At 30.7% G+C, this 27,383-nt stretch overlaps 2 protein-coding genes across 4 annotated transcripts in view; one reads left to right on the forward strand and one right to left on the reverse strand.

Annotated features, from left to right (window-relative positions):
* LOC129222379 (ubiquitin carboxyl-terminal hydrolase 7-like) overlaps positions 1-490 on the reverse strand; it is an 88,598-nt gene extending 88,108 nt beyond the window's left edge. Inside the window, exon 1 of one of the 3 annotated variants that reach the window (XM_054856878.1) lies at positions 95-490. In XM_054856878.1, the coding sequence (XP_054712853.1) occupies positions 95-170 (76 nt within the window). In that variant the 5' untranslated portion in view covers positions 171-490. The remainder of the gene's footprint in view (positions 1-94) is intronic. The other 2 variants (XM_054856879.1, XM_054856877.1) reach the window with 2 other exon arrangements.
* A 213-nt stretch (positions 491-703) lies between these two features.
* Positions 704-27,383, forward strand: LOC129222380 (HUWE1-associated protein modifying stress responses-like). Its single transcript, XM_054856881.1, has 4 exons — positions 704-1,021; positions 7,839-7,910; positions 18,484-18,795; positions 23,867-27,383. The coding sequence occupies exons 1-4, from the start codon at positions 835-837 to the stop codon at positions 24,067-24,069; spliced, it is 774 nt and encodes a 257-aa protein (XP_054712856.1). The 5' UTR covers positions 704-834; the 3' UTR covers positions 24,070-27,383.

A 27,383-nucleotide genomic window follows, 5' to 3' on the forward strand; every position in this document is an offset into this window, starting at 1 on the left:
CAAATTTTTTCTGAAAAATGTAACTTATTATATTTTAAAAACGATAATAAAAAATCATAAAGTGTTTTCAGCGGAAAATTAGTATGATAATCACCTTCACGAGTGTCCATTTCTTCGGATTCAGAAAGGTGACAATGTTTATCATAAATAACTTGATTTAAATGGTTCATATTAGGAACAGGACAATAGAGGCCTTCCTTAATTTTCTTGGATTTAATGTGAATTACTGTTCTTTCTTTTCCCGAACCAGTCTCCAAATTCTTTCCAGACACGCTCACTTTAAAATACTTGCTCGCTATTCGCCCAATGTCTGCTGGTGTCAACCCCCCAGGAAGGGGAAGGCATCAACACCCGAACACCGATATATATTACTAAAAAAAAGGCAGCAAATTTAGTTAAATGCTCACCGATAGAAAGTTAATACAATTTACTATCCTGCCTTCGTCGAACGGCAAGATCAACCTCATGTCATGAAAATAAACAAGATGGCGGAAAACATCCGCCGGGTATGATGGGACTATATAAAATTGATATTTCTGCTTTTATGAACCAAGAATTTTTTTCAGAAAATCAGAGTTTTTTTCAGATATTATTCACCACTTAATATAAGTATTTATAAAATTCAATTTATGTTCTAAGACGAAACATAACATGTCACGTGATCACTATTGACACTGCGCAATGGAAATATGCTTCATTCATTCAGCAGCATCAGCAGCGAAAAATGGGAAGGGCAGGACTAATGTTGCTCTTCTAATAGTTGTGAATATTTTGTGTTTACTAGTTATTATTAGCATTTTTCAGACAGTTAAAAGCTATTAAACTTCTTTCAAAATGAATGATGAACAAGAATCATTAGAACCATGGATTAGTTTATCGAGCTGGGAACAGCAATGCATTAATGAGATCGAAAAGACTCCTGATACTGAAATTGAATTACAAAATGCTAGAGACATTGCTGTACAAAAATTATGGTTTCTATTTCAGAACGCTGCCACATGTATTACTCAGTTGTACAAAGGTAAGGTTAAACACAAATAAATCAAACGAAATTTTTTTCTCTTCCTTGAATTCAAGTCGTTTCACATTCTGCACATAAGGGTTAGCAAATTTTAAGCAATGTGAAGCAGTCTAGAAATAAACATTTCACGTCATATATTTTAATCTGCTTCAGAAATCGTATTTGGACGAATGAATCATTTATAAGATCTGTTTAGATCAATTTTTATTTTCCTTCTCAAGTTCCCATTACAAAACAAGATGGCGAACCTATGTATTTAAATTTTTTATTAGGAAATTTTATTTTATTTAACGTGATCAATACCCAATAGTAATTAAAATTGTGTAATAGCTAAATCATTTTCGCGTCTATCCCGTGTGCGAATTACTGACTATAAACACATACACCGTTGTAATTGACACCTATGCTCCCGTAAAATGTGCTGTTAATCAACATGACTTCGAAAAAGAGATATCGACTTTGCTACTCATATTTATCCTAAATCAAACGATGTTGTATCAGTTAAGTTTAAATTAAAATTCGCTTTCTAAAAGCTTGGTTATATGTCCTCATATCAATCTAAAGTGTAACTTTAATTTTTAAATGAAACTTGTAGTCAATTATGTGCATTAAAAAACTTTTTTCTAATCTAAGTTGATTTACATTTATTATTGATCTATTTTCTTACATTTCCTGATGTTAAATCAGGAATTGTTAGAGCGACCAGCATTAGTTTAAATTTTTAACGACTCCGTTAACATTATTCTACAATGTACGGATAAAACTGACTGAATATAAATTAAAATTTAAAATGATACACACTAAGTACGCAAACAGCCGTTCAGATATTAGCAAAGCGAGCCTCTTCACTTGCCTGTTTTCTAGGTTGTCGTTTACATTGTTGAAGAGGCTTCTTTTGTTAACCTCGAAACTGCTCTTTTTGTGATTTACATATGTAATTTTGATTGCATTGTGTCATTTCACTTCTCAAATTATTTTTAAAGTTATGATGTTACTGCAACTGTTTTTAACATTTATACAGCTTAGCGCATCTCAAAGGTAACAATATTAGTGGATATAATGTAAATGAATAGAAATTTAGTTCAGTCAAACCTCCTGAAAGTGAACTCAAATTGAAGTTTTAAAATCAATGTCTTAACTGAAGTTTGTCTTATCTGACCAACAAACAGGAGGGGGATCACAAATGTAAAAAAGAATGTAAGAGGCTCTGGGTGAGCCCATTTAGGCTGGTCCTAGTCCATTTATTAGTTCCCAGTGAAGATCAAAGTCCGTCTTAAAGCTATACTCCCTTGCTCATTATATTCTCTTCCGATAAATTACTCCAAGTCCCTATAACCCTACTAAAGTAGTAATTTTTCCTAATTTCCAGATTAACCTGAAAGCTGAGTAACTTTAAACAATGGCCTTTTGGCCTAACTTTTCATGCCAAAATGTAACCCATTTTAATACTTTATTTTGATAAATTTAAACAAATTTGTATATTTTTTTAGTTCAGATCATACTACATCTAATTCTATATGATATGTAGTTGAAAAGAGTTTCTTTAAAAAATATCTGAATTAAACTGAACAGGAGAGGATTGTGGGGCAAGGTGAAATATCTTCCATGTTCGGGGGTCTGTCCAGGATTTTTTCAGTGTCTGCTTTTTGTTAAAAAACAAATAATTTTGTGAAAAATCAAATAAGAGTAGTTAGTCACATAATACAACAACTTTTATGTATTAAAGATGTTAGCTACCATGTTATGCATTGTAGGCTACTACAGTCCAGTGCTGTTCCCATCAATTTTTCTGAGGGTATACTCCCAGTAATCCATTATGTACAATATGTGTATGCAATCATATACATAATACAGTCAATTTGTGATAACTCAAATTTTACTGTTTTTATCTAGTCCCGACCCCTTTGTTTTTAATTCCATGCTAATTTTTATCAATAATTCCTGCACAATAGAACTTTAAAGCAAGAACCTGTCGAGCCATTGTGCGTTAAAGCAGTTACATGTGCGAAAATGAGTTAGCTTGTTTTCTTTTGTTGTACTATACTGTTTACACTCTGACTTTTGCCAGACTACGAATTTGCTTGTAAGTTGTCAATTGTCAACTGAATGTACTTTTATTCAAAGACTGACCTAAGTTCAGATGTGTTCCTCTTCATTCTTTAGTTCGATATTTTTTGCGGATAAGTTTCTGAGAGACAGAGTAAGTTTTCTTAGATGTTTAAGCAAGTACTATGTCAATGATATTATAAGAAAAAGAAAAACTTCTAAAGCGGTAAATTTCAATAATCCGAATTTGAAACGAATGAAGATGGGTACCTTTCCTGAAGTAGAATCAGCTCTATTCCAAGTAGTTCCAGCAGTATCGAAATCAAAACCGTGCCTGGGTCATTTCATGTTAAATTGCCTAATGCCATGTGCCGTCATATCTCCGATTTTGCCCATTATTTTTTTAAATAGATATTTATGAGATGAGCTCAAATTATTATTTTTTTTAGATTTTCTGAATAAAAATTACACTTTGGAGAATTTTTTCAAAAATTTGATTTTTGATCATTTTTCAGAGTCACCGTTTTGGCATGGATTCAGAAAATCTCTCTAATTTATTTTTCAACCAATTAAGCTGAATTTGGTATCAATTTCAAGCTAATATTTTTCTCTTTCAGTGTGACCGACAGAAAGTATTCTGTGAATAGTTGGGTGTTGCCACTCTTTATCTAAAGTCAGTTTTTATGCTTTTTCAATTGTTAGATTAAATAAGTCATATCTCCGGAGTACATACTATGATCTTCATCAATTTTTTTTTTCTTTTTTTTTGTAGCATATTTAAATCATTCTCTTGCTATGTAGAAAAAAAGCAGAAGGGTATTTTTTGATGTTTTGAAATAAAAAAATAAAGTGTGTTTTGCAGAAAATACCAGTTTTATTGCTTTAAATCCCTTTCAAGCTTAAAAAAGCCCAAAAACTTTTCAGAATAATTAATACTGGACTGTCAAAGGATTAAAATTGATTTGTATCAATAATTAATCCCTAAAAAGTTGTTCACTTTGTGCAAAAACCTTCGTTTCAGAGTTAACAAAAAAAAAAAGAAAACTTTTGATTCAAAACGTATACTAAATATTAAAAATACTAATTTAATAAATAGTGTAAAAAATATTTCTAATGGCATTATTTTGCACTTTTTTCGACATTAAAAGATGGGGAAAAAAGACCAATTACTATTGAAAAGTTTTTATAGCATAAACTTGTTTGTAACACCTGACAACGATCTTCCACTCTTAAAATACTCATGCAATACGCATCATTCATCTTTCTCTTTGAAAGTGAATCGACACATAGCTTTCGAGGATTATAACATGCGAAATGAAAAGCATGCTTGTGCGGACTGCATTAAGTTTTTAAATTTACAATTTTATTTGAATCAAAAGGTAAGAAAATCAGAATTTTTATCAATAAGTTTAAAAGAAGTTTTAAAATATATACTTCAATCAGCAAAAATAATCTTCAGAGAAATCTAGAGTTGCGCTACATGAGTGTTGTAAGTGTATAAGATTATTGTCAGGTGTAACATAATAGAGACAAGATTATGCTACGAAAACTTTTCAATAGTAAATTTTTTTTATCTTTTAATGTCGATAAAAAAGCAAAATAATGCCATTAGAAGTATTTTTTATACTATTCTTCAAATTATTATTTTTAATATTTTGTACACTTCCAATCAAAAGTGTTTATTTTTATTTTGTGTGTGTAAACTCTGAAACTGAGGTTTTTGCACATTTTTTTTCCAAAGTGAACAACTTCTTAGCAAATAACTATTGATACAAATCAATTTTTATCCTTTGACGGTCCAGCATTAATTATTCAAAAGTTTTGGGCTTTTTTAAGCTTAAAAGAGATTTAAAGCAATAGAAAACCTGTATTTTTTTGCGAAACTTTATTTTTTTATTTCAAAACAACGAAAAAAACACCCTTCTGCTTTTTTCTACGTAGCAAGAGAATGATTTAAATATGCTACAAAAAAAAAAAATTATGCAGATCATAGTAGGTACTCCGAAGATATGACTTATTTAATCTCCCAATTGAAAAAGCATAAAAACAGACTTTTAGTTGGGTGTTGCCACTCTTCATCTATTCACAGAATACTTTCTGCCATTCACACTAAAGTATTTGCTTGAAATTAATACCAAATTCAACTTAATTGGTTGAAAAATATAGAAATTAGAGAGATTTTCTTAATTTATGCCAAAACAGTTACTCCGAAAAATGATCAAAAATCGAATTTTTGAAAAAATTCTCCAAAACGTAATTTTTATTCAAAAAATCTAAAAAATAATTTGAGCTTCTCTCATAGATATCTATTTAAAAAAATAACAGAGAAAATCGGAGTTATGACGCCACGGCTAACTATTTAATTTAGGCTATTTTGATGTGGAATTATCCCCCTTTGACTTTTTTTCTCTCAATATTTTTGATTAAACTGTGCATTAAAACTTTAAAGTTCTGTAATTTTGTCTGTTATATGTACATATTAATTAAAATATTTGATGTTTTTCAATGTTGAAGTGTTGAGTGATAAGTCGAAGTGTTTCGTCGGTCTCTTTAGATTCAACTTATCGCGAATTAACTGTGTGTCATAATACGGAATTTTTTTTAAGCTTGAGGGAATATGCTATATGTCGAAAAAATGTTTGAGAGTAATGGCGTATACGTAGTCCCTATGGGAACACCCCTGCTCCGGTCAGGAAAATGTTATCTCGTAAGCTCAAAGCATGTAACACAAATAATTTTCAAAAATAATATTTTATTTTTAGTCAAAATTATTTTTGTTAGTATAAAATAATAGTTTTTATTACCATTTTTAATATCAATTGAAACCTACTAATGTTCAGTGCAGTATTTATTTTATTTATATTAAGCTTATTTTTATTTGAAAAGTTTTGTTTCATTAGTCAACTGCCTTGGGCAATGTGAAATTGTTCATTTCATTTACTTCAAGGGTGTTTGCAATCCAAAAATTTTGGGCTGACAGCACATTCTAAAACTAGAAAAATTATTCAAAAGAAAAAACTTTTTTTTTCAAATATTTTTGTATGCATATTTGAAGAGTTTTTACGAGAATTTCTAGTTCCTCATAGTTTCCGAAAATTTCACACTATATTTAAAAAATTTTACTTGATTCCACTATCAACCCAGGATTACTTATTTAATTATTTATTCAATCACTTATGTATTCATATTTTGTTCACTCATTTATTCTCGTGTAATTCTCAATTAATTTACTTATTTATTCCTTGATTTTTTTCACTATCTATTCATTGATTATTTTAGTTAGTTCATTTATTTTATCAAAAATATATTTGTCATATACTACAGAAATCTAGTCAGAAATCAGATAGGCTACTGAAATCTTCTGTATAAGTACAGAAATTTAGTAAAAAAAATGGAATTAAACATTAGGGGGGTCTGTTAGTCTGTTAATACGCAAGGCTAAATTTCCAAAAAAATTCTTGAAAATGTGAACATATTCCCCATTTTTGTCCAACCCTTTTAAACAAATTCTAAAGAAGTACACACTTGCACAACACATTCTGCTATAATTTCACATGGTCTGACTGAAATCAGGACTAAATAATTACAGTAGAAAGACTGACTATTTTGCGAACAGTAATGGAATTGCCTTATTCGCAAATTTTCAATCATTGCGCATAAATGCTCATTTGAAAAAATAAAAATTAGGCTACAGCTCAAAACTTCATTGTAATTCGAAATAAAAGCAACAAGTAACAAACATCGTAACAGCTAAGTCAAACCCTTTTTAAAAATCATGATTGCTGAAATGAACCCTTTTTGTGCAAAAGAACAAAAATCAGACATTTTTTAACCAAAAAATTTTTGTTACAATTTATATCATTTGTGTTCAAAAATCTCGGCAAAAAATTCCTTCCTTTCTCCCCTCCCCCTTTTTTTTCGAGAAGGAAAGCTTGACTTATACACAGATTTTTGATTTTTTCCCGATTTTCGTCCTAAAAGTAAGGGTGTCAACGATTATTAAAGTCGCAAAAAAAAAACAAAAGCTGATTTTTTAAGTCGCACACACTCTTATATTTTTCCCTCTAGATCAAAACAATTGTAAAAAAATTGATTTTTTCTTTTTATATTTTAAAAAATTACACATGTCATTTAAATAAAATACCAAGTTCAAAAATTATTAACAAATGCATTTTCAAATCAACATTTGGGAATGAATAATGAAAATATAATGTATTTAAAATGGAAGATTTAATTTAACTTGAAAAAATTCATATGTTGTGTACTATGTGGGAGACTTGAATATTGCAAGAGAGCAAAAATTTTGATTTTGCACTAATTACCAACTTCAATATTTATATTTTTCAGCTTGATAACTTTTTAAAGTTTACCTTACAATTTAAAAAAATATATATTAAAAAATCAATTTTTTGAAGAAAATTACAAATTTTAGGCCTTTTGCTCAACGCCTAAATATTTCTTAATTCAGATAAATATTTTTATGGTACATGAAGGAGTGTAAACATAAAATTTCGAACTTCCAAAAAAATAATAATAATTTAGATTTGACCTAGTACACAGTGCTGTTTCCCACTTTCAGGCGCAGGTTGGCATGAGTTGCCGTTGTTCAAATTATTTGAAATTTTTTAGCAATTGTTTTTACCTAAAAGGAAAAATGTAAAAGTGTGTACGCGGCTTGAAAAGAAAAATAATGTTCAAAATATACTATGCAATATGTTTATTACGATACCTATTGCTTAGATTCTTTTAGCAATTGTTATTGATTTTTCAGATCGTCAGACTGGAGTATCCCTTTGGGTGCCTTTTCAAACTGCAGCTAGCAGTGTCACAGGTTTATACAAAGGTAATGAATCCTTTTTTTTTTTTTTTTTTCAATTTGTTAGGGTTTTTCAAAATTAATGTTGCTGTTGTGAGGCAAGAAATTGATGATTATAAAAAGTGCAATATTGTGTTTACTTCCTTATGTAATAGTTGCACTTTCAGTTTGAAACTGAAAAAAATTATTAAACTACCTTAAAAGTATATTTTTCTGTGTATAGTTGTTCTGGTATTGTTCATAGACCTTGTTCCTAGTACAGTAAAACTTGCTTATAATTAGCCTTAATTTAATGAGGAAATGAGAATTACTTGGTAGGTACAATATTAAGTCTACCCGCATTTAACAAGTAAACTCCTCTTAAAGCGAGCAGTATTTTGTGATTCATAAAATTTCTATTGCATTATCTCATGAGTGCAAGACCATCCGTCTTAGGACGGATTTCCGTCCTGGACAAAATTTCCGAGACGGAAAGAAATTCGATGACTTTCCTTCAGTTTTTACTTTAAAAAGAAAAATTGAGTGTTTGAAAAATATGCTTTAATATTACTGGACCGTCCATAACCACGAATTTACATCAACTTTTTCTCAAATTTCCGTCATGGACTTGATTTATTTGCGTGCTTTTGGATGAGTGGCTTTTAGACTCGCGCCGTTTGACTTTTTTTAGGTTTCTCTGTTATTTCCAACTGCAAACCGCGGAGTTGCTCGCTATTCTCCCTGATTTTTCGAATTAACCGTCTCTTTTTTGAAAAATTAGCCTTTTCTCTTGCATTTTTGATCATCCTTTCATTTTTTTCTTCATTTGCGTTTTTTTTTTTTTTTTTGCAAACTTTATACGCATAAATGAAAATTATGTGTGCTCTTAAAATGTCTTAAAGTTGAACCTGAACCACTGATTGAAAGTGATTGCTGACGGGATGAAATGTTTACGCTACAGCAAAGGATGTCCACATCCCAGGTAAAACGGAAACTATCAGGGATTTTGAAGATTTTAGTCAAAATGGGAATTTTTGAAAGAATCGGGGGAAAATTTCAAGCTGGTTTGAAACACCAATGGGCAACTGTTCCTGCATTTTTGACATGTTTGTTTCAAAATATTCTAAAACTTGAGGAATCACTAAATTCTACTGTCTTTCAATCTAACACTCGATAGAATGGAAATATGGCAGGGGGAGGGAGAGCGCAAAGGGAAACGATGAAAATAACAGCAGCACGAGTTTGCGAAAAAATGCTGCTCTTGCAATAAGTAAGGGTAAGTCCGCAAATTAATCCATGCCGCCCAGCCCGAAATGTTTTGGTTTCTGAAGTTTTAAGAGCTCTGTTTTGGGCTATCTTTGGAGGACTGATAGGGAAGGTAGTTGGAAGCTTGTTTCAAAAAGTTTCAGAATTTACAGTTTTAAAACTTTTAGACGGTTATAAGTCATGTAGATAGGTAAGGGGGTACTATTCTTAGAAAAAAATTTAGAAACTGAAGTCTTAAAAACTCAAAGTTAGGATATTTATGGTGAACTCAGAGGAATAGGTTTGGGAGTTCTCTTAAGAAAATTTTTCGAAGCTGAAATGTATTTAAGTGCCTTAAGAGGGATGTGATTTGGGGGCCCTCCCTGGGGTGATGATTCGGTTCCCCTATTGCTCTTTTTAAATTAATAAATATTGGAAAATGTACCTTGTTTAAAAATATATCTACTTCACTGAAGCGGTTTTTTTATTGCTAATTTCACCACCTGCTATCTTATAAAAGAATTATTTTTCAAATGAAGACTGTGTGGGGGAATGGTGCCAATTCATTATCATTAATCGCCCATATCCTTCCCCCTCCTTTTCTGGTTTGATGGCGCTACCATGGGTAGACAATCAAAACTGATTTATGTTGCAGAAGTGAAAATCTTATGTCCCGAGCGATTTTATTGCTGCAATAAAAATGTTTACGACCGTAAAAAAAACTAAGGGCAGTAAGCGCCGAACAGTTTTACCTCAAACATTATTCAACATTGTCTAAAATTGCGTTTTTGTAACTTCAATTTCGAAATATTGCAGGAGCAGAGTTCCTGAACTTCATCGCTTCGATAATGCATTCAAAAAGCTTATAACATGTTGTGAAAGTTGCAGTCCAATTTCGTTTTTAAAGATTCAATTTCGAGGAGAGCCCACAGCTGCCCCTCCCACCCCTCTTTTTCTAATATTTTTGAAATTTGCCAAATATTGTGATTTTGGGACTTTCAGTTTGTAAAAAATGATGTAAGAGAGTCACTGAACCTCTCCTTTCCTTGAACTTTACCAAAATGGCCTACTATTGCGTTTTTTGGACTTCAATCAAAAAAAAAAATTCTGGGGGAGAGCCAGATCCCACGTTATTGGCGACTGTTATGTTTTTGGAATTACGATATCAAAATGCTTAAATATTACCATTTAAACTAGGTTCATGTTAGAAAAGTCAAAATCTTAAAATACAGACCAAACCAAGATTCCAAAACTGGTATCATTAAAATCTACAACATTTATACATTTTTTTTTCTTAAGCACGTATGCTTGGGGGGGGGGAGGCTAAAAATATTTTCTGTCGTGGACACATCACCAAACTTGCACTCATGCTTTATCCTTTCTTGGAAAAATTCCATTAACTTTCCGAAATCAAACAAAAGTTAATGAAGAGTCAAAAACCCTAAGAACAAGTGATGACTACACTTTTCTTTAATTTGTAGAAAGGAGCATTTGAAAAATATTTGTTGATTAGTTGCTGTCAATATTATCCCTTCCGAGATACTCCTGTAGTTATTGTAGGTATAATTAAAACTAAATCAGATGAAAAAATTCATGAAAGTGACAACGATAATGACAAATGTGAAGAGTTTCAAGATAAACCACTCTCAACATAGTAAATGGTTTTTGATATGCAAAAAAATTTCAAACTATTTTAGGTGCAATGTCAGTGGTTGAAATGCAATCAGAGGTGCAAATGTCGATGGTTTTCGAGCCATGAGCATTTCCCCGAGAACAGTAAAGCAAAAACCAGACGATAAGACAGTTCGAATCATATTAACTAATTTCTTTGGTACTGTACAGAAATAAAATCATGCAAAACAACAGTGTTTCAACTTTTATGATTTTGTTCCCGTTTTAACTGAGTTATAACGAGCAAATATTGTGGTCCCTTCGTGCTCGGTATAAGCGTGTTCGTCTGTATAGTAAAATCCCGTTACAACGATCTCCAAGAGACTGATAAATTTTGTTGAAACAGAATATTCGCTGTAACGGAATCGTCTGAAAACTTTCTGTATTTTTTTAAATGTGTTAAAAATGTGTTTAAATCTAAACTCTAATATAATTAAATCAGCAGCATTTACCAATACTAGCGATCTAAAGTATAACTTAACTCATTATTTATTCTGTAAAAATAATGAGAAAAATATTGAACACTGACCTTTTATTTGTTGGTCGTCTTCACAAAGTGTTTTCTTTTTGACAAGATTTGGCCCCAGAGGACATTATGAAAGATTCTAATTTATGAATGCCACTTATACTGCCCACAAGAGAAGTTGAAAACTTGCGGTCCTCCTTGCAAATTCTTAGGATGCCTCACATTTGGAAATCAGAAATTAACTACACATGGCTATACACTGGCTTTTGTTGTCACACTTTAGCTAACTTTTTAGCATGTGCCACCATAAATGGCTCTATTTTGAAAGAACGAACGAAGTTTTCGTGTTACGACTTATGAAAGTCGTTTTTAATTTCTGAAAATAGCGTTAAGTAAAAATTATTCAAACCGACATTGGGAAAAGCATTTTATTGTAACGAATTTTTAAAGAAATTCAACATTTTTAATACATATCTTAATGAATTTTAAAACGGGACTGAACATTCTGTTCATTGCAATGAATATTTCCTTGTATAAGTATTCATAACGAGATTTAACTGTATTATGAGTCGAATATCGCTACCATGTAGCTTGCTGTTTCTGTCCATGGGCAGTTCTCAAAAGGTGGGAGCAAACACAGACCTCAACTTTGAAGCTTCAACACCAAATAACTTTCATTTTAATTAACTCAAAAATTTTTGAGTTAAATTATAATACTGTATAGAGACAAGAATTGACATAAATTATGGAAAAAATGCTCTTTAAATGCCCTTAAAAAAATATTTTCTTTGCTAAAAGGCGCAATTTTGGACATACCAAAACGTTAACTGAGCAAATGTACCATTAAAGAAAAATTTTTTTAAATTATTTCCATACGTTTCAAAAAAAATTTAAAGGTATGAATCTTACACTGAATAATTTTTTGTTAATATTTTACACAAATAACAAAAGTAAAGACAGATTATTCACTTTGTAAACGATTTTAGAAAATAGTAAGTTTGAAATTTGATGCATGTCCAAAATTTACGATCTTTACAATGCTATTTTTTGAGAACTAAGTATATGATGTTTTCATTTTAAAGGTGTTTATCGAGCCTCGGAATCAATTTTAAATTGTTTAAAAGTGTTTTCATAAGCTTTTATGCAGTATCTTAGAAGAAAAATAATTTTTTTTAAACGTACATGTCAGATGTCCAAATGGCGTTACGATCTTGAAGCCGATAATTTTGTCCATTATCTTATACATATAAAATCTGAGTATCTATCTATCTATCTATCTATCTATCTATGTCCAAGCTTCTTCTCCCGAACGACAGTGAACTGACCATCGAACCAGGTATCGATGGATTCGTCATCTTCCCGTCTTCATGTTTGGCTATTTAACATAATCCTCCGATAATAATTAGCGGAGATAGCAATTAAAAACTATTAATTATGACTCTTAGATTTCAAAATCAAATCCCTATTTTTCGAAGGCTTTCCTCCATTCAAATTATTATTCAGTGCTTCATCTCAACTTTCCATAACAATGCTTTTATTAAAATGTATAGCGGGTGAAGAAAATCATTGAGATGAAAGATCTGTTGCCATTTTTTTTCTCGAATATGAACAGGTAAAATTCTTGTTTTTATTTTGAGGCTTTTCCTGTAATCAGGGGATTTAAAATGTTTACTTTTTGGGGTTTTCCGCAATCTGCCGCAAAATTTCAGTGACTTTTTTTTTTGGTTCAAGCCTGATTGTTAAATACGCGTCACATGACATAACTTTCATTTTCGAGGAGGACCGTGCACGTCGTAAAGTAAATGAGTGATTTACAAGTTATTTGAGTTCTTTGAGGGTTTGTACCTGGAAAACGGATTGATGTAATTCTTGTACGACCATGTGGATAGAATCCATCCAAATATTTATCTGAGTGGTATGTTGCATTAATAAACACCCGGGCAACGCCGGGTAGTAGACTATTTTATGTAAAAAGCGGATTGTTATTGTGCATAAATATTTCCGATATAGTCTATCAGATGTAATTCAGTTTAACGTGAGTAAAGATTATAGTTGATAATGCATATATTTTCCCCTTTTGTGCTGACTGAAAATGTACTCATAACTTGTATCATTGATAACGATTATTAACGTTGATGAGGTGTTTTGGCAAAAATATGTTTTACTGGTGTTTTGCAAACCTTGCTTTACGCGCATTTATTTATTCCTTAACGCGTTAGAAACTAGTGTCAGTGTACTACAAAAGCATCAACTGGACTGCTCTTACATTTTTTAGGTAGCCCGTGCAACGCCGGGCACGCAGCTAGTTTATTCATAATTTTTGATGATCTACTGTCTTCTAACCTCAATAAAAAACGTTATTATAATGTTACCTTCTTTAATCCATTGGTATTCTGCATAATTAATATGTTACACATTGAACAATACATAAATTACAGTAGAAACATGGCTGCTTATGATCGAACCGAAAGCCATTTTGCGCTAAAATCGCCAAGCAAACCTCCGTTGGCGACAACACAGTATACGATAAGCTAAAGGTTACCAGAGGGGAATTCCAATTTGACAAATGTAGTTTATCATCAGCTGTACCAGTTTTGGCGACTTTATCACCTGCGCTAGCAATTTTTTTTTTTTCCGCTTTTATTATTTTAGAATTCTTTTTCTCTTCTTTCTTTTAGAAACATAATTTAACGATCTCCAAATAGAAATACGAATTTCTTTCTTCAATAATTTTTTTAGACATCATTTTAATTCTTATGACATTAGAAAAAATATTCATTATTAAAACTGATGTCACTTTTTACAATTGTATTATTTTTAATTTGAAGCTTTTTTTTAACCTTGCATCAATTTCTTCAAAATCATTCCAAAACTTTATTAAATGTAAGGAGCAGCATGTATAGCCATTCAAGTATTTCATTAATATCCTCTTTATTATTAAATTGCAAAATTTAAAAAGTAGTAAATAAAATTTTCATTGGAAAAGTTAAAAATCAGATTAACAATTGTCAAAAATGGTGAAACTTACGTTATGATGATGTCCAAAATCCGTTACCTACAGGAAAACAATGTCCAAAATCTGTTACCTACAGATTGCTGATTTAATTTGCTAATTAACAATTTTTACAAATACCTGCTGTCTTTTTATGATCATATATTGTGTTCTAGGTATGCATACTATAGAATAAAATCAAAATTGATGTCAAATTCGAAAATTTTTGAAATTGCTCAAAGTTAACTTTTTTGTTCCCACCTTTTGAGAACTGCCCCCATACGTTTATTAAATTCTACTTTTTTATGAGCTACAATTTATTAGTAGAACTCATTCAGAATGTCATTCACTGAAAATAGTGTTCTTAAAATTACATTTGAAGACCATTATAACACTCTCTTTAAGACCAGAAGTTTTGTGTTATATAGGTTTTGGGGGTGTACAGATCCAGACACCTAGAGCTGTATTTTTTTTTTTTTTTTTTTTTTTTTTTTGATGCTCCTGTTCAGAGCTCGAGATATACTTCATCTCCGTCTGCGACAGTATTTCTATATATTTATGCATGTTTTTGAAGTTCACATTTTGTGATTTTTATAAAAAAATAACTTAATGCGTTTGAGCAAAAATATTTTGTTTTTCAGTCTTTCATTTGATAAAACATTCTACTTAGTGTATTTTGTTTTTTAAATTATTTGAGAACTTTTCCAAAGTTCCTTTTACAAAAATTGATGTTTGAAGCAATGTTTATTCAGGATTTTCTATTTTGTGCAAATATGTGTTCAATGTAGCAGCAGGTCTTACATGCCAAACCTTTTATCTGCTCCGTACCTTTTAGTATTGTTACTTAATATTGCTTTTTTTTTCATTGAAAAAAGAAAATCCCTGAATAAAGTGATTACAAATAATGAAGAAGTGGCTGCACTAAATTAAAAGTATCTACTGACCACTGACAACGCTGCTTAAACGAATAAGTCTGTTCCAACCAGTGGTTGGAAAAACTACCTTTTTTTGGTAGCGAACTACAGCTACTTTCTTACAAATGTAGTTAACTACAACTACAATTACTTTTTTTAAAAAGTAGCAACTACAAACTACTTTTGAAATGTAGTCGCTACTTCGCTACTTTTCAAAAAATAAGTAAATAAACAAAAATAATAAAAAAATAAAATAAGTGGGGTTAGTGTGTCCCACAAAAAATGAGTCGATTTTTCAAGTCAGTTATGTCAAAACAATTTGAAAAAATGTTTCATATAATTTGTTGAATAACGGCAATCCGTGCCGACTTGCGTCTGAAAGTGTAAACCAGCACTTGTATGCTAGCTCCCCCCTCCCCTCCAAAAAAAATTTTTTTTTAATTTGAAATTCCTGTTGATAAAACGTTGCCCCTAAACCCTACTCCCCACATGTACCACAAAAAATATTTATTCAAATTAAAAATCATTTGGATACCTCACACTTGGCCTAAAAATTATAATTTTCTTCAAATAATTGATTTTTTTTTCCTATTTATCTTTTAAAAATTTACACATGAATTTAAATAAAAAATCAAGTTCAAAAATTATTAGCGAGCTCATTTTCAGATCAACATTTTCAAATGAGTAACCAAATAATATTACATTTAAAATGAAAAATTCAACTTAACCTTGAAAAAATCCATATCTTTGAGTACTATGTGGAAGACTTCAATATTGCAGGAGAGCAAATATTTCTATTTAACGCTGTTGATATTTTTCAGCTTGGTAATTTCGTAAAATTTACCATAAATTTTTAAAATTATGTATCGAAAAAAAAAAAACAATTTTTTTTAAGAAAGTTATAATTTTAGGCCAAGTGTAGGGGATACCTTAATGTTTTCTAATTTGAATAAATATTTTTTTGGTGCATGCGGGGTATAGGGGGCAACATTTTATCAACACAAATTTCGAGTTTTTAATTTTTTTTTTTTAAATTTGGCACAGGTTGCAGTTGTTCAAATTATATGAAACTTTTTTATAATTGTTTTGATGTAAGCGGGAAAATATAAAATTGAAAAATCAATTTTCGATTTTTGGCGGACACCCTAATGTAAACACACACGGTAAGAGGATTGAACGAAAAAAGGTTTAGATTGACAAATTAACTCATTTGAACTTGGAATATTACTAAGAATTATCTATTATTTATTTTCCCCCCAAAATGTCCGTTATTCTTCTCTTATATAACACTGTAATTCTCGTATTCATTGTAAACCGGCACGGGCAATTCAATATCATCCTCATCTATAACATTTACAGTAGCTTGAAAATTTAAGCTTCACGAAATATATATATTATATATATTTTTCTTTTCAACTTTAGGTTTGTTCATATAAAATTAACGAAATTTTCAATTCGCAAAATCATCGATATCTTCATTTTCGCGAAAATAAATGTTTTTACAGTGTTGGATCTCTTTGAAGTTTAAAACGTTCATCCAGGGGACATTTCCGACAGTCAGAAAAAACAAAGGAGTTACTAAATTGGCGGTTATCGCTAATTCATATATACTTTTCTTTTTAAGTCAAGCTCTATTCAATACAAATTTTGGCGAAATATAAAAGTTACAATTGCAAACGAACTAATGGCGTCAAACAAATGGAACATATGGCGTCAAAATGATATGCCAGAGGCCATCTCGTATTTTTATAAGTCTTATTTCTCATTGCATCCGTTGATGTACTCGCGTAAGATTTGCACGAGTGAAATTCGTTTGAACCGAATTGTTTCTTTAAAAAAAAATCTTTATTAAAAAGTAGTTTTCAGAAATCGCTACAAACTACTATTTTTTTGTAGCGAACTACTCACTACACTACTCTTTTTTAAAAGTAGTGCGCTACACTACAAACTACTGAAAAATGTAGCTACTACAGTAGCGTCGCTACTTGTAGCGCGCTACTTCCAACCACTGGTTCCAACCAATAATAATCGAACAAGCTGGTTATTTGATTATTCAAAGAAATGTTCTTTACCTTACCAAACTGAATACACTTGTCTAAAAAGGTTATTACAAATCAGTGGCATTAGCTATTTTAAAAAAAAAAGTTAGTCATAAAAGTTTTTTGAGAACTATAGGCCTTATTCTAACAGATTTTCAGAAGCTGATGTCCTTATTCTGATAGGGAAATTGTGGGAATGTTTTTATTTTTCTTACAGGGACGTTTTGAGGACTATTGTTCTTATTCTAGAAGGAGGTTTTAGGAACTGTTTCCCTTACTCTGATAGGGATTTTTAACGACTGTTTGCTCTCGCTGACGTAAGGATTCTTTGGGGGACTAATGTCGGGGTTCGTACAGATCATGGAAATCCTGGAAAGTCATGGAAGAAAAATAAGCAAATTTCAGACCTGGAAAAGTCATGGAAAATTGAAATTTTCATTCAAAGTCATGGAAAAGTGAACAATCCCAAAAAGTGCTAACTTGATTTACAAAGTTTCCTCATTCGAAAGGGTATTTTTAGTGACTGATGTCCAAATTTTAATGGGGATTTTTAATCTCTGTTATCTTTATTCGGACAAGAAAATTTTGTTTTCTTTATTTCTTTTATTTGAGCCTGATTGTTAAACACACGTCACTTAACACAACATTTATTTTCGAGGTAGACTCTGCAAAGCCGAGCGACACAGCTAGTAATTAAATATCCTTATGATAAAAGTGTATCAAAATTCATGAAATGTAAGTCATTTAGAACTTAAATTACAATCTTTTGTTTCAGCGCCCCTTTCCCTGCATAACGTTTTGAAAAAGTATGTAACACCTCTTTGGCTACGCCACTGGGCGTGCAAAGGAAAGCACATCATAATGAAAAATCTTTGTCACAATATAACAAATATAATTATTTCCAAAGTGAGGGGGACCTCCTTGATTTTTCTGTTGCTTATAGTGTTAAAAATATATTTTAAAAAAGCATCTTTTGGTTAGTAAAATGTTTAAAATTTGTGTGAACTGTAAAGTAAGTATTTTCTTATAGCTTTACAACAACGGGTGATTTTTTCTAAAAATACAATCATGGTTGTGTAGAAAATACAATGTTTATTTGCATTAAAGTATTTTAATTCTTGCTAGATAAAGTAATTGGAAAGTAAATGTTCTTCAATTTGTGTGTCAAGAAATCCAGTTTTGTTTGTATGAAATCTCTCTTATTTTTTATGTCTTTTCAATTCAGATATTCTTGTGATGTAATTATTGTTTTCATCCTGTTTTATTTTATATATATATATATATTTTTCTTTAGAATGCATTGACTCTCATAAGCCAATTTATGACTTGGGTTATCAATGTGGATTAAACAAAAGAAATCGAGACTTGCTTTCCTGGGCTAAGAAAAAGAAACGTCATATTAGGCGTGAGGAATTGATTGCATATATAACTGGCCGTAATCCACCTTCTACCCGCCTTGGATGCCCAAAACCTCGTCTAGTTCTTGATGGTATGCGTAATTCTTCCCACCTAAATGCTCACCGTCTTTCAACTCCCGATTCGGCTAGCTTGTTGGCTGCTCGAACTGATGATTTTGATATGTTCAGAGAGGCTTTAGCATTTTCAAGTAAGTTAAAACAGTACATACTTCTCAATTATAATGGAAAATATTGATTTCATTTGATTTTTGAATGAATTTTGTAATATACTACTGTGTTAGACACTCCTCAATGCAAAGGATGTGAAGAACCCCATATCCAATATATAACACATTCACTCCTCGAACGGAAAGTAAATATGATCGATCATAAACTATCTAAATGAGTTCTGAGCACTAAGTCTAGCAACATAAGCAGTTTTTCAACAGTCTGTAAAAAATCATAAAATAATCTACAAGATAAACCACAGTAAATCATAAAACCTAAATTGGACCAAGAAATGCTTTTTAGATGAAATCTTGAGCTTTAGTTCATAACATTTTTAAAAAAAAAGTTCAAAAATGATATTGAAACTTTGATTGACTTGAGTAATTTTTTTATTTGAAAGGGGTGATAAAAAAAAAGAAATTACTGTTGAATTGTTATTGTTTCCCTCCAAACCAAATCTGCAGGCGCCAGATTTCTTTATCTTCAATTATGTTCGTTTCAGTTCTGATTGTATTTTTTCTACATAAATGTGATGTATTCTCACAGTATATTTTACCGACTAGTACTATCTGCAGATAGTTTTTAAATTTTTATTTTTTGTAATGTACATTATATGCTGCCATGGAGCTTATCATACTTTTCTGGTTTTTAAGTTTCAGGCATGTGATTTTTCCGTGTTTTTGACAGTATTTTTTATAATTTCAACTAGTAAAATCTTAGTTCCCTCTAAAATCTATTATTTCATTTCTAAGATTTTTACCGTGAAAATCTATAAATGTAATCTAAGTAACATTTAAAAATTACATTAACCCATTCCTTGCCCCGGCTGATACAGGATCGGCCGTGCAGTTTTTGTTAAAACTGCCCCGGCCGATTCAGGCTCGTCGCAAGAAAATGGTTCCTAACTGCCTTTGACGAACCTGTGTCGTCACGGTGTTTCTAGCAGTTTTTGCTTCTGCCGAATATGTGTCGGCGATTCTTCCAGGGGCAGAACCCTGTTATTGCGCTTCTCTGTTGGGTTCGGGTGCTTTTAGGGGAGCAGTAATCAAGCTCTTTTCCTTAGACAAAAGGGGTGTAACTTATAGTACTTCACAAAACTTGTTGTAATTTATTTTATTTTACTAAGATATAAACCTTTCAAGTACTCTTGGATGGGACACGTACAATGCTTCAAAAAATCAGGTATTATATTTTTATCTTTTTGTGGAAGCTTTGTTTCTTATCATTCTGTCATTTGAACTCCTGATAAACAAGTGTGAAAATATTTCTTACACATTTACCAATATTTCTATTCCTGAATTAAGCAAATAAACAGAAATACTTTTTTCTTCTTATCAAAAATCCACCTTACACAAGCATCCGTCACTAAATTCTTCATAATCCTCAAATTTTATAATTTATTTTACACAATATTATTTTTTTAATTATCTTACATATCTTAATTTTGTACAAGTATGTTTTTTTTAAAATTATAATGTGTTTACTACGCTTTTTATTTATTTGTTTACTACTATTATTTTTTATTATTTATTTATTTTTAAATCATGATATTTTCAAACTTAAATTATAACTTTTTATATTCGCGGCACCCTTTGATGGATTTTATAGTGATACAGTTTTGAATATTTTTAATTTCACAAACAAAAATTATGACAACCGCATTGACGATACGTAATAGTTGATCATGCAAAACATAAAATATATACTACAGTACAAATGAAATGATAATATCTTGAGTTCTTCTCGCGACTCGTTTCGTTTACTCAAACGAAACGAAACATTCCTTTTCTCCCTTTCTTTTTCAGATTTTATTGTTTTAAAATAGCTCCAATGTTTTAATTGTGCCTTCTTTTATAAGATTTTCAAAATAGAAATAAAACATTTGGTTTCTTTTCAATAATCAAATTGCCTTAATTAGTAAATAATCCTATGAAACTAACTGAAATTTATCCAAGTATGTTTAAAAAAAAGAAAACCAATCCGACTCGATTTCAAGCAAGATTTTCTTTTTTTTTTCTTCTGAAGACATGTTGTCAAATACAAGCAGTAAAGCTTGCTTTGAAATTCCTTTCTGATTCAAACTGTTTTGTTGTAAGAAAATAATGTGAAAGGGTTGACCACAAGACACCAAGGGGGACACGTCCTTAGGGAATCCGCCCAGACCGCCTCTGTTATTACTCTCTCAGCGGGGGGCTTTTAGTTGCATGCACAAAAGTATCCTTTAGGGAAATAGGGGATTAGCCGCAAGTTTTGATCTTTTTTAATCATTTATCTTTAAAATACTTCCCACGCTTGAGCAACTGATATCTGAACATTCAGAAGGGATTTAAAAGTCATTGGGGTTACGATAAAAGAACCGATCAGTCTCTGTAGATCATCTTACATTTAACAGTTTTGATTTTTTAAGTGTATCAAAAAAAAAATGATATACTGAGATAAAAGCCACAAGAAAAATAAATCAATAAAATAATTAATGTTACAAAAATAATTGCTTTTCGTCCTATCCTGTATTGTTTATTATTTTCCTGTTATGTACTGTGAAAATTTAATGAATATTTCAGCACATATTAGCAACCTTGTATTTTATTGCACTATTTAATTCAGTTCCAAAAAACTAATAAATCGGAGCGATTTTCGAATGCAAACTGAACAGCAAAAACAACATTAAAATCCCGATAGCAAAATGGGGAGAAAAGTGCTGTTACAATGTAGCAAAAAGCAACTCAGTTTTGTTATCTGCAGCATGCGCGTTAAGGGGTTTCGGGCTGATCATAGAATGGGTTAATGGGAAAATGTACTTATATGATGTATTGCTTATGAAAGAAAATAATAAAAATTAATCCCTTTCAGCTCAAAACAGCGTTATTCTCATTTCCATTCTTTTCTGCACAATATTGGCTGATCCGAGGCCAGACGATCAAGTAGTTGGTGCACTGGGCATTTTCCCTCACTGTAATTGACCCATCTCAAATCCAATCCATTGCAGGAAGTAGTGTAATAGAAAATTTGTTTTTCAAGAATTTCTTGGTAGAAAATGTAATGAACGACTACCAGTTTTCTGACACTGGAAAAGGAATTGAAATTTTATCTCTTAAAAAATCTTTTAGCATTTTATCATTTTTAAACATATTTACATACAAAAATGAAATGACTTTGGCTGTTTTTAAAAAGCTGAATGTAACTATCCTTCCAGATAGCTTGGCTGTTGCTGAAAACTGAATTGTTTTGCATAAAATGCCTAAAAACTTCACATACTAATTCAGAAGGAAAAAAACTTCAAAATCTAGATATCATTAGAATATCTTTGAGCAAATAAAGTTATTGATGCAGCACACAAATATTATTAAAGAAACCATTAGTAGCTTTAAATTTTAAAGACAAATTCCATGTCTAACTAGTACCAATTTTATTTTTGAATGAAAATTAGAATGTTCCATAGTTTAAAACCCTGTAACAACTTTAAAACTTAATGTTTTGCTTATATTTTCATTTTAACATTTATATATTTTTATCAATAAAACCTTTAAATGCCACTCTCCAATCTGGATGTATAAATATCTGAGCGAGAGAGTGGATAATATTAATCTTAAAAGCTACATTGTTTCGTGAAATTAACTAATTTTATTAAATAATGTTTTTAAAACAATCAGAGACATCTCTTTAAACAATGGTGGAAGAAATTTGAAGAAAATGTTTCCCCTTTTACTTTCTTCTTTATCTAATACAGTGAAATTCCGTTACAACAAAATTTCCATTTCAACGAAATACATTTTCAGTCCCTATATAATTGAAATTACATTATTTGAATTCCATTACAATGAAATTCCCGTTACAACAAACAAAATTTGCAGTCTCTTGAAGTTGGTTGTAACGGGACTTCCCTGTATATAGAAAAAAAGTATTGGTTTCATGCAAATTTTCGAGTTTCGAATTTTGACGGATTCAAACGTTTTGAGGTGTGCTGAGTCCATTTCGGCCATTTTTGGAAAATGTCTCTTTCTTTGTGTGTGTGTGTGGCCGCTCTATAGCAAAAACTACCGCATGAAATCAAACGAAATTTGGTACACCTATGTGAACTTGTGTCCCATGGATTTGGCGCAAATTCCTTTAAGGGGGGTGGAGCAATGAGACGTTTTTGAGTTTTACGTGACTGCTATTCCCCAGAAAGTGACTGGCAAAATCAAACAAAATTTGCTCCATATGTTGCCCTTAACATGTACAGGTGCTGGTTCAATTTTGGTGTCAATAGCTCAAACAGGGGCTGAGCTATAGAATGTTTTTTTCTCGTCACTTGTGTCTGCTACATCTCAAAAAAGAATGAACAGAATCAAACAAAAATTTATCGACAAATAGCCCATAGAGGGTGTAAGAGCTGATTTTATCTTGGAGTCAAGAGCTGAAAAGGGGATGGTGCACTCGAATGTTTTTTCTTTTTCATTGCAAATGCTATATCTTAAAAAGTAATGCTGCATTCTGGATGAAATTTTGAATAAATGTGAGCCTATATGTAAACAAGAGTTGGTTCAATTTTAGCACCAATCGTTCCAAGAGGTGCTGATTTGAATAATAATAGCTTTATCAATGCAACAATAAGAAAGATAAATCGTAATAGACTGTCATCTCCGTATTTCTCGTGATTTTAATTGTTTGGAAATCATAGGAAATAGTATCTCAATGATTTAAAATTTTTAACTTTTGCCATCTTATGTTTGTTAACAAATAAAATTTGTCATTAATTCAAGCCAGGCATTTAAAATAACTTTCAATTTGCTTTTGCGATAATTTAGAGATTGGGACGGTCCTCGATTTTTTTTGTGTGCGTAATTTTATTTTTCCTGGGAATATTGCTTTCTCCTCAAGCATGAGGATGGGTCAGAATTCGTAAAAAATATATAGAAGAAAGTTTCATGATGGCCACAACATACTGGTTTGGTTGGTTACTGATTACTGCCAATTAATCGGATCATTCCTACTAACAATCATTTTCTTAAACATCTTTTCATAGTTTACTTTTCATCCTTTTTTACTAACATAGATATATCTGATTTCCAGCAAATATAAGGCAGCATAATTCAAGTTCCCCTCCAAGTTTATCAAGGGTCCACAGAGTGCTCCATTGTAATTCAACTTCTACCTCTCACAATGAACTCAGTGCATTCATCACTGAAGAATTTTCCAGACATTCAAGGAAGCGCTCTCCTTCTACGGATGTTATCATGGACTCTCCAACCCATAAACGGTCACGTCTAGTATGACTTGCTTGCCATTTATTCTAGTAATTGGTAAGACTGTATATTTTATCCAAACTGTGAGTCTTAAATTATAAGCGCCTCTTATATTTGCAAATGATGAGTGAAGTATTTTTTCACATTTTCTGTCAATTAAGTGTTCAAATATTTGTCAGCAAAGGATGAAAATATCTGTTGCTATTTTTTTTATATTTCTTGCCATAAGTCAATATATGCAACTATATTGGTTTAGTTTTCACAAACTTTATATGATTTGCATTCATTAAATATTTATTTATTTACGCTTTATCATCTTGTTTCTTGCTTATAGTTTGTACATTTTTTGAATTTCTAATTATCAAAGAGAAAAATGAAAAAATAAATGAGGGAAATGTATAGTAAATTCTCAACTTTAATTTGATATTTTATCACCATTCTCTTATAAATATAAACACAATGTCTTGTCTTGGGCTTAATTTTTTGTGCCTGGTTCTAAAATCAGGTATATTTCATTCAAGTTTTATGTTATAGTTGTCAATAATTCGTTTTAATGCGTAATCAGATAAGCCATAATCTAGTGAACTATGTTTGGAAAAGAAAAGAGGTTTCAAGTGAGTTTCATCTTACCGCATCTGACCTTTGAAAATCATGCATACTGATTAAGTCAACTGCAAATTGTAATTAATTATCCAAAGTAATCAATTGTTTGCCCATGTGCAATATTAAAATATTACTCTACTTTAGCAGAGAATCTCCCTCTCTCTTGCACCAATTATTTCTTCTGATCATATAATACCTCTGAGAGAAATAACTGCTGTCTTGAGCATGGAGAGAGGGGATGGAATTTCATGGCATGTTGTACACATTAAGTTTAAGTGTTCCTTTCACTTAATGTGTAATTGCCATTAAAAAAAAAATTCTACTTTTTTCTAATGTTCTTTTTAATGCACTTGGTTCCGTTTTGTTCTTTCAGGTTGCGTAAAACATAGTCTCTCTAAATAAAATTTAAAAGTATTGGTTTTATTTAATATTTCTATATTTCATTCTTTTTACAGTACTAAGATCTGATTTTGAATTTTAGCATTAAAATGCAAACAAGAACAAAAAAGTAGAAGTTCATAAACAATATGCAAAAGAAGGAAAAAAATCAATTGTTCATCAGTTAATTATTTTTATTTTTTTTTAACATCAATGTTTGAATCGTACAGGAGCAAGGAGTAATAAGTTAATCAATATATAATGCAAATCATAGCTAATTTGTAATCAGAATCACAATAATTTCATTTTTAATGAATAAATCACTAGTTTTCAATATTGCAGCTGTTAATTTTCTCCTTGAAGATTTGGGATGTGGAGTAGAGTAAAATTATTTTTTGTCTAATTATAAATTGTGCATTTATTTTTATTTGAAATATCATCAACTTTGAACACCTAAATTTGTCGTAGACTTTGGTTGAAAATAATTAAGGATACCGTGATTTATTGTCAATAGGTTGTATTCATCATACATGGGTTTGAAGGGTCCTGGTAAAACTGTGAAGTCCAAACCTTTGAACTAAACGAAAGTTAAAACTAATTTACAAGTAAATTGATACAAATTAAAATTTTATTAAAATAAGTTTGAATATAATAGTGTTTAATTACCAATATTAGATTCGTTCAAATTAACATATTATAAAATGAATGTGTAAAAAACTTAAGATTTCACCAAAAAGTTAACTTAAGTCGTTTTTCCAGTGGACCTTTCTTTTGTATTTGGGATGTTCATACCAAATAGAAAAACTAAAGTTAAAAATATTAAAGAAGTTTAGTTTGACTGAATTTTAATCAAGGTTAACAATTCAACTTTTAATTCAAGATAAAAAATAATTCGATAAATTTGCGCGATTTCTTATTTTATGGTAAGAACTTGGTGTACGTTAAATATTTTGCTTTCATTGTTTTAATACTGCACTCTGTTTACATTTGGGTTTTGAAACAAATCGCTGATGTTACTGGTGACAGATTTATATGTTCATCTTAATTGTTTTACATTACTGTATCATTACTTTTGTGTTTTGTAAAAGGATTACGGAAACACTGTTACACTTTGTTGAGTGTTTTGCTACCAGTTATTAAAAAGTAATAATTTGTTGATCGTAGATATCCAACAAAATCTTGCTTTTTAATAACTTCTCAACCTGATCATTTAAAGTATAATTTTAATGTTATGGGATTTTTTTTCAATACATTGCAGATTAGAAGTATTCAATCTAGTCAGCACTGAATAATTGTTAAAATTAAAAGTTTTGGATCATAGCCAAGTTTCTTTTTTTTAAAAAAATTTCAATTGCTTTATCTAGTCACATTCATTTGCCAATACTTGTATCTAAAACTGAAAATGGTTGTCTCAAAATTATCTGCTGTATTTTTCTTAAGTATATAATCCTATATAAATTAGTTTTTTTAATTATGTATTATATACAATCCGTTTTAAGTAGTACTTATTTTCAGATATGGGTGATAGATTTTTTTTTTAAATATAAGTTTTAAAATTGCTTGCCCTCTTGTTCTTTATTTTCCTGAAAAATAAAAATTGAGTAACCTAAGTCTCATTCTGGACTTAGGTTAAAATATAACGTTCTTCTGATCAAAAACACTGCAAAAAATAATTTGCGGGGAGGGGGGTGTATTGGTTGCTTGTCCCTATAACACAGCTCATGTAAAGATCATTTTATGTCATTGTTTCTCATAAAAGTGGTTAGCAGCAGTTTAATGAGAAAATCTCAAGCTAACCCTCCTTTTTAAAGTTCTGCCACTATATATCTTGCTTAACATTAATAAATTTTTGTACAAGTTAATTTTGTTTTACAAGGGAGAAGGTGGGGAATTAAAATTTCTTGATTATTTGGGTTTAGCATTATTTACTTCAATAAAAAAAAATGGAACTCTTATATAGGGTTGCTGTGCAAGCAGAAATGTAAAAAAAAAAAAAAGGGGAACAGGGCATTGTCATGTTTATTAGGAAATATCATAGAAAATCATGAAGAAGTTTTTAATGTTATCAGTCGATATTCTATTGCAAATAATTTGAGGGTTTTTTCCCCTCTCTCTCTCTTATTTTTGAAAGGAGAAAAAGCTTTCAATGCAATGACTTTTAAATTAACTACTGTTGATGAGAATAATTCATTCCACTAAGAATTTGTCTGTTTTTTACTTGTCATTCCTTCAAGGAAAAAAAAGGAAACATAAGATTAGCACCTAGTAGCTCTAAGCTTAAGCAAAATTTGGGAAACACTCTATATTAAGATAAGAATTCAGTAGCAATGTTATACTAAATAATTTACTGCAACATCTGTCTC

Source organism: Uloborus diversus, chromosome 5, assembly GCF_026930045.1.
Source record: "Uloborus diversus isolate 005 chromosome 5, Udiv.v.3.1, whole genome shotgun sequence".
NCBI lineage: Eukaryota > Metazoa > Arthropoda > Arachnida > Araneae > Uloboridae > Uloborus > Uloborus diversus.